Below are 12,166 nucleotides of genomic sequence, written 5' to 3'. Positions count from 1 at the left end.
GTCCTAATGGTGACCATGGAACCATGGGGTGATTGTTGTAAAAGCCCATCTGTTTCACTGATCTTCTTTTAGAGAAGCAAGTGTGCCATCTCTACCTGGGTTGCTCACATCTAATTCCACATCCACAGCAATGTGGTTAACTCTTAAATAACATCCTAGCTGGCCTGGCAACCCATTAAGTTGCATTGTTACGTCAAAGCAAACTGGGACCAACCCAGATTTAAAGGAGATTGCAGGAGGACATGCCAGGGACGTACTTAAAAATGAAATATCAACTTAGTGAAATTACAGCACAGGATCATGTCCATACCAGATAGTGAGGAGCAGGCCTAGGACCAGTGGTGTGCCACGAGGATCGGTGCTGGGTCCACTGCTTTTTGTCATTTATATAAATGCTTTGGATGTGAACGTTGGAGGTATAGTTAGTAAGTTTACAGATGACACCAAAATTGGAGGTGTAGTGGACAGCAAAGAAGGTTATTTCGGAGTACAATGGGATCTTTATCAGGTGGGCCAATGAGCTGAGGAGTGGCAGATGATGTTTAATTTAGATAAATGTGAGGTGCTGCATTTTGGAAAGGCAAATCAGGGCAAACTTATGCATTTAATGGTAAGGTCCTAGGGAGTGTTGCTGAACAAAGAGACCTTGGAGTGCAAGTTCATAATTCCTTGAAAATTGAGTTACAATTAGGATAGTGAAGAAGGCATTTGGAATGCTTTCCTTTATTGGTCAGAGCATTGAGTATCGGGGTTTGGACGCATGTTGTGGCTGTACAGGACATTAGTTAGCCACTTTTCGAATATTTTGTGCAATTCTGGTCTCCCTCCAATCAGAAGGCTGTTGTGAAACTTAAAAGGGTTCAGAAATGGTTTATAAACCCTGATGAAGGGCTTATGCCCGAAATGTCTGTTCTCCTGCTCCTTGGATGCTGCTTGACCTCCTGTGCTTTTCCAGCGCCACAGTTTTCTCCTGTAGCATTTGCATCCATCTTTAGCCAGAGGTAACATGTGCATATTCATCTCAGTCCTCACCTGAAGGCCCCAGCATCACGGAGCCTATCTTCAGCCAATTCACTTAATTTCAGGTGATATCAAGAAACAGTGGATAAACTGCAAAGATGATGAATGCTGAAAGCATTCCATCATTAGCCTGGAAAACTTGTGCCCTTGAGCCAGCTATGCCTCTAGCCCAGCTCTTCTAATGCAGTTATAATACTGAGATCTACCATAATGTGGAAAGTTGATCAGAAATGTCCTGACCACAAGACATAAGACAAATCCAACTCAACCAATTACTAATGTAAAAGTCCACTTTCGATCATAGGGAAGGTGAGGGAAAGGGTCGTTGAGATTGCTATCAAGTAGTATTCGCTGAACAATACCCGGAATTTGACACTGAAGCTGAATGGCTCTGGTGAAGCGTAAATTCTGGCCTCATCACAGTCTTGGTCCAAATATGAACAAAAAACTGAACTAGCGAGGTAGCTTCCCTTAACATCCAGGCAACATGACTAAGAATGGCAGCAAAAAACACTACTATTACTTAAATAATGGGAAATGGGGAAAACTTTCTGCAGGTTGGAGTCATAGCCAGCACAAGGAAGATGTTTGTGGTTGTTGGGGGTCAGTCCTCTCACTCCAGGGTATCTCTGCAGGATTTAAAGGTATTGTGCTTAGCACAACCATCCTAGGCTGGTTCGTCAATCACATTGTCTGCATCATATCAGAAATAGGAACATTTATTGATTGCATGGTCATCACTGTTCATGACTCTGCAGATACTGAAGTAGTACTTATTCAAATAGAGCAAGACCTGGACAAACATTTATATTTTGAGCTAATAAGTAAAAACAAGAGAGAATTTAACCATTCTCTCTTTTGGAGTCATCACTATTACTGAAACTCTATCTCAGGCCATTGACGAGAAACTGAACTGAGTCAGCCATATAAATACTGTGATTCCAAGAGTAGATCAAACAGGAGGAATTCTGCAGTGATAGCTTACCCCCTGACTCCCCTAACTGTTCATCATCTACAAGCCAAACATCAGGAGTTCGATAGTATAGTATCCACTTATCTGAAGGAGAGCAACTCCAGCAGCACAAGTTTGACACCATCCAGGATAAAGCAGGCAAATTGATAGCATCTATCTACTTCTTTGAACATTTGCTCTCTAACACTGTGAGGGCAGTAGTGTGTACTGTCTACAAGGTGCACTGCAGTAATCCAGCAAGGCTCCTTCAACAACATTTTTGAACCTGTGACCTCACATATTGAAAAGAGCAAAATTGGCAGAACATCCGTAACTTCCCCTCCATGTCACACACCATTTTGACTCGGAATGTTGTTGCATTCCTTCATTGTTGTAGGGTCAACATCCTGGAACTCCCTTGCTGTAGCATTGTGGCTGTCCCTTCACTGAAGGAATGTAGTGGTTCAAGAAGGCAGCTCATTACCACCTCTCCAGGATATTTAGGAATGAGCTATCAACACTGGCCTAGCCAGTGATGCCCGTATACATTCCAAGAAAGAAAAATCTAAAATTTGACCAAAGAACTGGCTTCAGTCAATATCTTCAAGGAGGAATTTGAGAAAGCAAGCAGGGAGCAATATTGGAATATGAGGGCAAAGCACTAGAAGGCACAGCCACCTCTGGGGAAGCAAATATAATTGGGAATGCACAAGTCATCAAAATTAGAGGAACATGCAAAACTCCAAGGATTGTAAGGCTGAAGGAGAGTATATATGTCAGGGCAAGTGGTGGTTTTAGATCTCAGTTGACATTTAGTCATTATTAACAGCATTTCTCCTGCTTGAAGATCAGCACCTTCCACTTTTAACTGGAAGATGTAGGATAGTTCCGTGTATGTGATTGTGGAGAGGAAGTCCAGTCTATAAAGCTTCTCATGAACTGTTATTCATTCAGCTCTCTTCTTGGAAGAATAGCTTCTTTTTCGGTCCTTTGCCAGAAACCACAAAGTGGATAATCATTCTGTGGCTAACTACCAGTGTTACTTTGCAAATTATTCTAAGAAAGAACAACTCCGGATGAATGGACATGATTCTGTAACATATGTTTATACAGACCCAGCTGTATTGTCTGGTCCACAAAAAAAATGATAATACTTTATTAACTTTCTATTATGCTGCTTTAAATAGCAGAAGAGAGGTACTAGTATACATGCTTCTTGCGAATACACCTCACGCGTGACATGTACGCGCTCTGATTATGTCCTTCATTCTTTCATCTTGGCAAAACAGACATATTTGAATATTTCTACTTTGAGCATTTTTATGGTTTTTACTCTAAGCAACTAGGCCATGTTTCGAGAATGCCAAGAGCAAAAATAACTTGCCTTTACATAGCAACTTAGCATATCCTCAGGTCATTCCAAAGAACTTAATTAATTAAGCGCTTTAAGAATGATTACTGCTTCCATGTAACAAGCTTACTTGTGGCAAGGCCTAACAAATGGCAAATATGAAAACTGAGCAGTTAAGTTCTCTAGTTGTTGTTCATGAAGGTTTATTGGCCACATGACCAGGAGATCTTTGTCCTTTGAATAATTAATTTCAACTTCTGTGTTCACTATGTAGCTATGCCCTAAGCAGAATGTAGAAAAACATGAAGCTAAATCAGTCCTCTGGACATCTGAACAATTAATATCCTTCAATCATTCATTTCCCATGGCTCCCTGAGTAGTTATCACTCTTCTGTGCATTAAGTAGTTGAATCTAAAATGTCTTTGCACCTTCTTCTAAGCTTGATTCTGTCTCCGGGTTGAAGCAATCCTGTGTCAGAAAGAGGCTAATTTAATTATTTGCTTAAAAATCTTTCTTGATCCTTCTCCAGTTCAAACAATCCCAGGCTCATTAAACTTTCTTCCTAAATTGCCTTCAACCAGGTCCTGTTTGGGTGCTGTTTAACAAATTATATGAAATGCACCTCCACTCATGAAGTGCTGCCTTAGCCATGTACAGACCTGTCATCTTCCTTGTCTCTGAGCATTAAATCCACAGCCAAGTCACTGAGGTGGCAGTGTTGCTCACCGATCAAAGCTGACACGAAGCATGTAGCAAAAGTATATACCTAACCAGAAGCCACTTTTGAAGAGGTGGTTTAATTCAAGTGGGGTAATCAGAAAGCTCTGAGAATATGTGAATCAAGCATTAAAATAATGAAAATGTAAAGGAGACTAGGCTAAGAAAATGACTAAATAGAAATTGAATCTATTTGCTTAACATTTTGGAAGTGTAAATGGGCATGAAGTCCATGCTAGTGTTGTGTTTAAAAACATCCTCTCCAGATATGAGAACAATTATTGTTATAATGGAACTTGCTGTCATGTTAAGCAGCCTGGAAGTTCCTGAAGCTGCTACCAGCCAAAGCAAACTAAGTTTACTCAAACATTCCATTTCTTGTGGGCTGGTATTTATTTTAACTTTATGGAGGCTTTCACTTTTTCCCACACAATTAAAATTAAGTAGAGAGCTAGCAGCTTTGTGATACCCTACTCTGTTAGTAACCTCTGATAAAATGTTACAGAAGCCAGTTTTGTGATTTAGTTATTGCTGTTATATAGGAAATGCAATAGTTTGTAGTACTTTTTCCACCACAATTCCCTTCCTTAGGTCATTACTTTAGAGTCATTAATCTCCAGCTGGGTTAGTGTCTGCTTTTTACTTTGTGGGAAAGCAAGAGCCTCTGCTTGCAACATTCCCCGAATACTACATTGAGCTTTGATTATGTGACTCAGTCCAAACTCAACAATGTTTGAACCATCAGTGTGTGTGTTAACAACTTAGCAAAGGTGAAGCTAGAAATTGAATATCTTAAAGTTGTTTGATGGAGGGAAGTAAAAGTGCTACTGAAGCCATATTGATTGCACCAACTGCAGCTCATTTTTAACAGAAGTCCTCAGTCTGAAATGTTAGCCTACTATGGATGATGGAGCAAATCAGAGGGTAGGAGATCTGGGCTGAGTAGGTCACCTCCTGACTCCTCAATTCCTTTCCACTGTCTACAAAGCACAAGTCAGGAATGTGATGGAATGCGCACCACTTGCCCTAGTGGGCACAGCTCCAAAACTAGTGTGAGGTTTGGCACCATCTAAGATTGGCATCCCATCCATTCAGTGCCCATTCACTCCACCACCAGTGTCTGATGGCAGCAGTGTCTACCATTTACAAGATACTTTGCAACAACTCACCATGGCTCCTTCGACAGCATCTTTGAAACCTACTAACTCTACCACTTTAAAGGACAAGGGCAGCAGGTGCTTGTGAGCACCATCACCTGCAAATTTGCCTTCAAGCCCCACAGCATCCTGGCTTGGAATCTAGTTTCCATTCCTGTACTGTCCTTGAATCCCTACACCTAACCCTGGCATTCCCTCCCTGGATTGCAATGATTCAAGATGGCAACACACCACCACCTCAAGGACTGTTACGCATGTGCAATAAATGCTGTCATAGCCAACGAGACCCGCATCTCCTACAGAATTTTTTTTAAAAAGCATAAGGATTATAAATGCAAAATATACTGTTGTCATTGTGGTAAAGGTTCCTATTTTGCACAAACATTCAAACAAAACTACATAACCCTGCAAGAATGCAATTGTAAAGCAAACAATCGAATGGAATTGGAAAATTAAAATTAAAATTCCATGTAGTTTAGTAAACTATGAAATCCAATTCCTGACCTCAACACTGGTGTACTTACTGAACAAATAACCAACGTTCCCACCAGTTAATATTACAGCAGTTCCCAGCAGTTTTGTTTTCTTGATTTTTCCACATCTGTTTGTTTTCATTTCTCTTTCAAAGTCTTTTCTCAAGAGTCTTTCTCTCTTCTCAAGTTCTTTTCCTTTTTCATTCTCACCCACTCTTTTCCAATTTCTTTCTCAGTGTTCGATTTCTATTCATTTGTTTCACTTCATATTTTTCACTCATTTTTTTCGTGAGCTTTTCTCTCTCTCTCTCATCTATTTACATCTCTCTCCCAAGTCATGCTGCTTTTTCTTATCACATCTCTTTTGCATCGACAGTCACAATATAAAAAAAATCAGTGCCACAAATGAGCAATCACCACCACTCTGCTTCTCAGTTGACAGAATATATTTCTAAGTCTTCTATCTTTAACCATTACTAAAGGGAAGAAGTAGCTGAGGACTTAATGTAATCACGTTGAAGCAAATTTGAGTCAAATTACTGTAGCTTCTAATTAATCCGACAGCACTCATGATTTGACAAGCCCAGAGCTATTGTTTTATTGAGTGCTATTGAATTTGTACTATGGTACACTTGGTACCTTCCCAAACTTGTATTTATGATCAGGAACACGTCGTTTGTTAATTAGGAAGGAGAATAACTTAAATGGGAACATCTTAAATTAGTTGCAGACAATTAGACACAGTTTTGATTATCATTGTATTACATCCCATTAATTGATTCGTTGTTTGTCTAATTTAAGGTCCTTTCATCGGTTAACAATTAGCATTTCACGTTGTGACCAACACACTTGGCCTTTGAAAGAACAAGTCTTCAAGAATGTTTAAAGCACACAAGGGAATTTATGACTCTTCCGCATGTGAGGAGAATCAGATGATGTGCTAGTAATTAACAACATGCTGGCCTGAAAGCTTTGGATCTTGGAAATTAAGATGACTCAGGCTTATTTTGCACTGGGATGGGAATGACAGGTGCAGTTGGCTTAAATTATCGCAGGGATTGTCATTGAGCTGTAGTATCTGGTAGAGGTAAGGGTACTAAAAGTAATGGTAAAACTATCGTTATCTGGCACAGGAGACTCCTCTGAAGTAACATCCAGAGTATCACCAAGCCAGCCATTTGCATCTTGGCTCACCATGGCAGCATTAAATGCATCTCCAAGTCATTTAGAGGAGACTTGTAGGGTTTTGGCTATTGTAGACATAGAAATAATTAAATATTAATTTTTTTTGCTAAGACTACCTTTGAGAGCCAATGAATATAAAAGACAGCTTAATAGGTCCCATGACGTATTAGCATATGATCCAGCCCTTCCAATACTACTCCATCTCCATACATTACCCCCAGTCCCACCCCCCACCACTCAAACAACCTGGAAGTGGTGAAGTTGCAACAGCTGAGAACAGTTAGTGGTTTTGGAGCAAAGTAAAGTTAAACCAGAAGCTCAAAGTCAAGGTTATTGCCTTAAGAAAGCAAAATGATGAGAAAAAAAATCAAAACAAAAGTTAATTCTAAACCAGAGCCAGTTTTTTGAGTCCAACAAAGCTAATGCAGAAAGACGAGTTTGAAAAGTATTCAGAGCTTTCAGCCGTGAGGTATTCTTAAACCTGGGAATTATTCAGACATCATCAGCTGATTTCAGACCAGGCGCTAGCGGGCAAAGCACATTGGCAGCTCTCGCCTCTACTTCAGTGATGGCAAGAGGAGTTCAGTACTTAGTTGGTTACCACTTCTTGGAGTCTGTAGTTTTCTATCACCACCTTCCAAACAATGTCTCTTCAGACATCAAGTCACAAAAAACAAATCAGAGGATTGTGTAGTTCGAAAAGCATTAATCTGCACAGCAAAAGCAAACGTTCAGCTATCTGACATCTTTTCTTGTAAGTTTTGTTTTCAAAATGCACTAAAGAGCCATTACAAAAGTATGCTTGGAGTATACACAACAGAACCAAGCCATTTGACCAAATAAGTTCATGCTGGTGTTTTATGCTTCACTAAAATGTGTTCCTATCCTTCCTCACCTGACTAATTCTGTAGCCCCTCGATTTGTTTCTCCTTCATGTTTTTAATCAAAATCTCCCTTACATGCATCAGTACTTTAGATTAGATTAGCTACGGTATGGAAATGGGCCATTTGGTCCAACGAGACTACACCGACCCTCCAAAGAAAAACCCACCGAGATCTATTCCCCTACCTTATATTTACTCCTGACTAATTCATCTAACACTATGGGCAAGTTAACATGGCCAGTTCACCTGACCTGCATGTCTTTGAATTGTGGAAGGAAACCAGAACACCCGGAGGAAACCCACACTGACACTGGGAGAATGTGTAAAGTCCACACAGACAGTCGCCCGAGGCAGGAATCAAATCTGGATCCCTGGCGCTGTGAGGCAGCAGTGCTAATCACTGAGCCACTGTGCTGCACTATTCCCATGAAATACTCACGGTGGGTAGAGTATTCCATGTTTTCAACACTCTCTGGATAAAGAAGTCCCGTCTGAATTCCCTATTGGATTCCTAGGTGATCAGATTATATTAGAGTAAAAAATGAGGTCTGCAGATGCTGGAGATCACAGCTGCAAATGTGTTGCTGGTCAAAGCACAGCAGGCCAGGCAGCATCTCAGGAATAGAGAATTCGACGTTTCGAGCATAAGCCCTTATATTTATGACTTATAGATTTGCTCTTCCCCTCAAGTGGAAATACACTCACTGTTTCTCCTCCATTAAAATCTTTTGCTACGTGAAAGACCTCCATTAGGTCACCCTTGCTTTTTTCAAAAAGATACTCAAGTTGTCCATATCTTTTCTAATAAATGTTAATTGTTTCTGTCTTACGAAGGTAGATCATCAGATTTATGTTGAGACATGAACTGAGCAGAGATGAAGTGAGGCATAATTTATAAAAAAAAATCTGTTGAAATGATAAGCAAAAATGCTTAATTTTAAAGATTGACTGAAATAGCCTTCCCAAATTGGAGAATGGGTGAAAAATCTACCAGTTGTGGTACATTTTGATTTGAGCATTTATGCAACTGTCTGCAAAGCATTGTAGTTTACTCCACAACTGAAGATGTACTGCCGAGCAGGTACCCTTCCTGAAATAAAAACTAAAAATGTTTTGGTTAAGCAGAGTCAATGAAGAATGAAAACCGAGTTAAAATTTCAGATTAATGACCTTTTTCATCAGCATATTTACCTTGGCTTTCAATGAATGGTAATGATTTTCCAGCGGCAAGAACTAGCTGATAACCTATTTACTTTGTTAATTTAAAATTTTAATAAAATAAACAGATTTGAGGATCATAATGTTTGCTTAAACATACGTTGACTAAATGCTGTGTTTCTCTTAGATTGGATTGGGGTGAGCCTTCAGCTGAAGTCCAGAGAGACTGGAAAGATGTTTGCCAGCACTGAATTTAAATTTTTCAACTGCAGCGTTCATCAGCTGTAAGATCGATTTCTACTATGTTTTTAAAAATGATTTGTAAATGTATAAATTCTTGTGCTTTAACCCACTGGCCCGTGGCAGCTCAGTCTATGCAAATCTCTTAGACTAATTATTCAAAAATGTCTAATTTATCTGTGCGATACATGAGGTGGTATTGTTAAGACTTTCAGTCATTTGTAAATTGCGTTTGAAGTAATAATTTTTTTTACAGCATGATTCTCATGTTTTTTAGTCAGTGCTGATGTTGGTAAAATAGCAATAAACTAAACTTTACCATTTGTAAACAGCCATTTGGGAAAAAAAACTTTCTGAAGCAGAAATGCCCCATCTAAACCAGCTACTTGTTGACTACTAACAAGAGCAGAGAAAAGAGTTTGTTGCACATTTATACTAACTCCAGGGCAACAAACCTGTAACAATCATTGGCAAAGTGACTCACAAAAAGCAAAACTTTACATATAACATTCAGTAAATGTGTTTTCTGTTATTGCTGCTAAAATTTAGCCTTTGGTGTATACATCCTTGTGTGTTGATTGCTTTGTGTTAAAAGCATCATTCCAGGTATGCAACACTTGCAGTCCCAATCCAAAGCTGAAAATTAAGGAGCAAGTTAAAAATCTTGCATTGTTTATCCATTCATCTGCTCCCCTCACCACCACCACCACGATGTGCTCTCTGTAGGTGCAATGTTGTGAATAAGAAGGCAGCACCAAGAATGCTGTACCAGTAACTCTCAGTAAATGCATTTTGCCAATAGACAACTGTATGCCAGGACATTGGTGTACTGGCCATACACTTCAAATTGTCAATTTACTGTCAATAAACATGCATGTTCAGCCGTTGAGCATATTCAAAACAGAGACCAATTATTGGATATTAAAGGAATTGAGGAATAAGTGGCGATTGCCAGTAGGTAGAAGCACATCCATGGTTTTATTGAATGGTAGACAATGCAAAGGTTTGATTTGCCTATATCTACCCTATTTCTCATGTAACTTGAAATCAGGAGCAGTTCTGTAATGTGGAGCTATGACCCACCAAGGGCTGAAGTCCTTTTCACAGGATCAGTATCACCAGCAAGTTGAGGAAACTTGCATGTCATCAGTCCAGCCTGGATTTGGATCCAGATCCCAGAAATGAAAGGTCAATCTACACTACCAAATTCCCCTTTTAACATGATTCTCTAGATGGGATTAACACCTGGTTTTATAGTTTATTTTTCCACGTTCCGCATAGTATTTACTATTGTTTACTCGAACAGCTACTTGTATCATACAACTAGATACTGATGTTCACACTATTCTATTCCAAACATGATTTTCTCCGATCCATATGTCAAAATGTATTGATGCTTGTATATAAATTCTCAATGACTACCCTAACAATAATATTCTAATTAGTCAAAATCTAAATTCTTTCTTTCTGGTCTAAGTTAAGTCAGATTCTTAAATATTCGGCAGGGAAATTTGCTCGAACTACTTGGGAGGATTTAAACTAGTAAGGGGGGGGGAGGTGCGGGGGGCGGGGGCGGGGAACCCAGGGAGATAGTGAGGAAAGAGATCGATCTGAGACGGGTACAGCTGAGAACAGAAGTGAGTCAAACAGTCAGGGCAGGCAGGGACAAGGTAGGACTAATAAATTAAACTGCATTTATTTCAATGCAAGGGGCCTAACAGGGAAGGCAGATGAATTCAGGGTATGTTTAGGAACATGGGACTGGGATATCATAGCAATTACGGAAACATGGCTCAGGGATGGGCAGGACTGGCAGCTTAATGTTCCAGGATACAAATGCTACAGCAAGGATAGAAAGGGAGGCAAGAAAGGAGAGGGAGTGGCATTTTTGATAATGGATAGGATTATAGCTCTGCTGAGGGAAGATATTCCCAGAAATGCCTCCAGAGAAGTTATTTGGATAGAACTGAGAAATAAGAAAGGGATGATCACCTTATTAGGATTGTATTTTAGATCCCCTAATAGTCAGAGGGAAGTTGAGAAACAAACTTGTAAAGAGATCTCAGCTATCTGTAAGAATGATAGAGTAGTTATGGTAGGGGATTTTAACTTTCCAAACATAGACTGGGTCTGCCATAACGTTAAAGGTTTAGATGGAGAGGAATTTCTTAAGCATGTACAAGACAATTTTTTGATTCAATATGTGGATGTACCTACTAGAGAAGGTGCAAAACTTGACCTACTCTTGGGAAATAAGACAGGGCAGGTGACTGAGGTGTCAGTAGGGGAGCACTTTGGGGCCAACGACTATAATTCTATTTGTTCTAAAATAGTGAAGGAAAAGGATAGACCAGATCTAAAAGTTGAAGTTCTAAATTGGAGAAAGGCCAATTTTGGCGGTATTAGGCAAGAACTTTCGAAAGCTGATTGGAGGCAGATGTTCGCAGGTAAAGGGACAGCTGGAAAATGGGAAGCCTTCAGAAATGAGATAACAAGGATCCAGAGAAAGTATATTCCTGTCAGGGTGAAAGGGAAGGCTGGGAGGTATAGGGAATGCTGGATGACTAAAGAAATAGAAGGTTTGGTTAAGAAAAAGAAGGAAGCATATATCAGGTATAGACAGGATAGATCGAGTGAATCCTTAGAAGAGTAGAAAGAAAGTAGGAGTATACTTAAGAGGGAAATCAGGAGGGCAAAACGGGGACATGAGATAGCTTTGGCAAATAGAATTAAGGAGAATCCAAAGGGTTTTTACAAATATATTAAGGACAAAAGGGTAACTAGGAAGAGAATAGGGCCCCTCAAAGATCAGCAAGGCAGCCTTTGTGTGGAGCCACAGAAAATGGGGACGATACTAAATGAATATTTTGCATCAGTATTTACTGTGGAAAAGGATATGGAAAATATAGACTGCAGTGAAATAGATGATGACATCTTGCAAAATGTCCAGATTACAGAGGAAGAAGTGCTGGGTCTCTTGAAACGGATAAAAGTGGATAAATCCCCAGGACCTCATCAGGTATACCCG

General features: G+C 39.7%; 1 protein-coding gene across 2 annotated transcripts in view; it reads left to right on the top strand.

Moving 5' to 3' along the window:
• Positions 1-12,166, top strand: part of plxna2 (plexin A2) — a 463,799-nt gene that overhangs the window by 304,048 nt on the left and 147,585 nt on the right. For both annotated transcript variants that reach the window (XM_060845449.1, XM_060845451.1), the window contains exon 8: positions 9,086-9,182. In XM_060845449.1, coding sequence (XP_060701432.1) covers positions 9,086-9,182 — 97 coding nt within the window. The remainder of the gene's footprint in view (positions 1-9,085; positions 9,183-12,166) is intronic.

Source organism: Hemiscyllium ocellatum, chromosome 26, assembly GCF_020745735.1.
Source record: "Hemiscyllium ocellatum isolate sHemOce1 chromosome 26, sHemOce1.pat.X.cur, whole genome shotgun sequence".
Taxonomy (NCBI): Eukaryota; Metazoa; Chordata; class Chondrichthyes; order Orectolobiformes; family Hemiscylliidae; genus Hemiscyllium; species Hemiscyllium ocellatum.
This window is presented reverse-complemented; position numbering and strand designations above follow the sequence as displayed.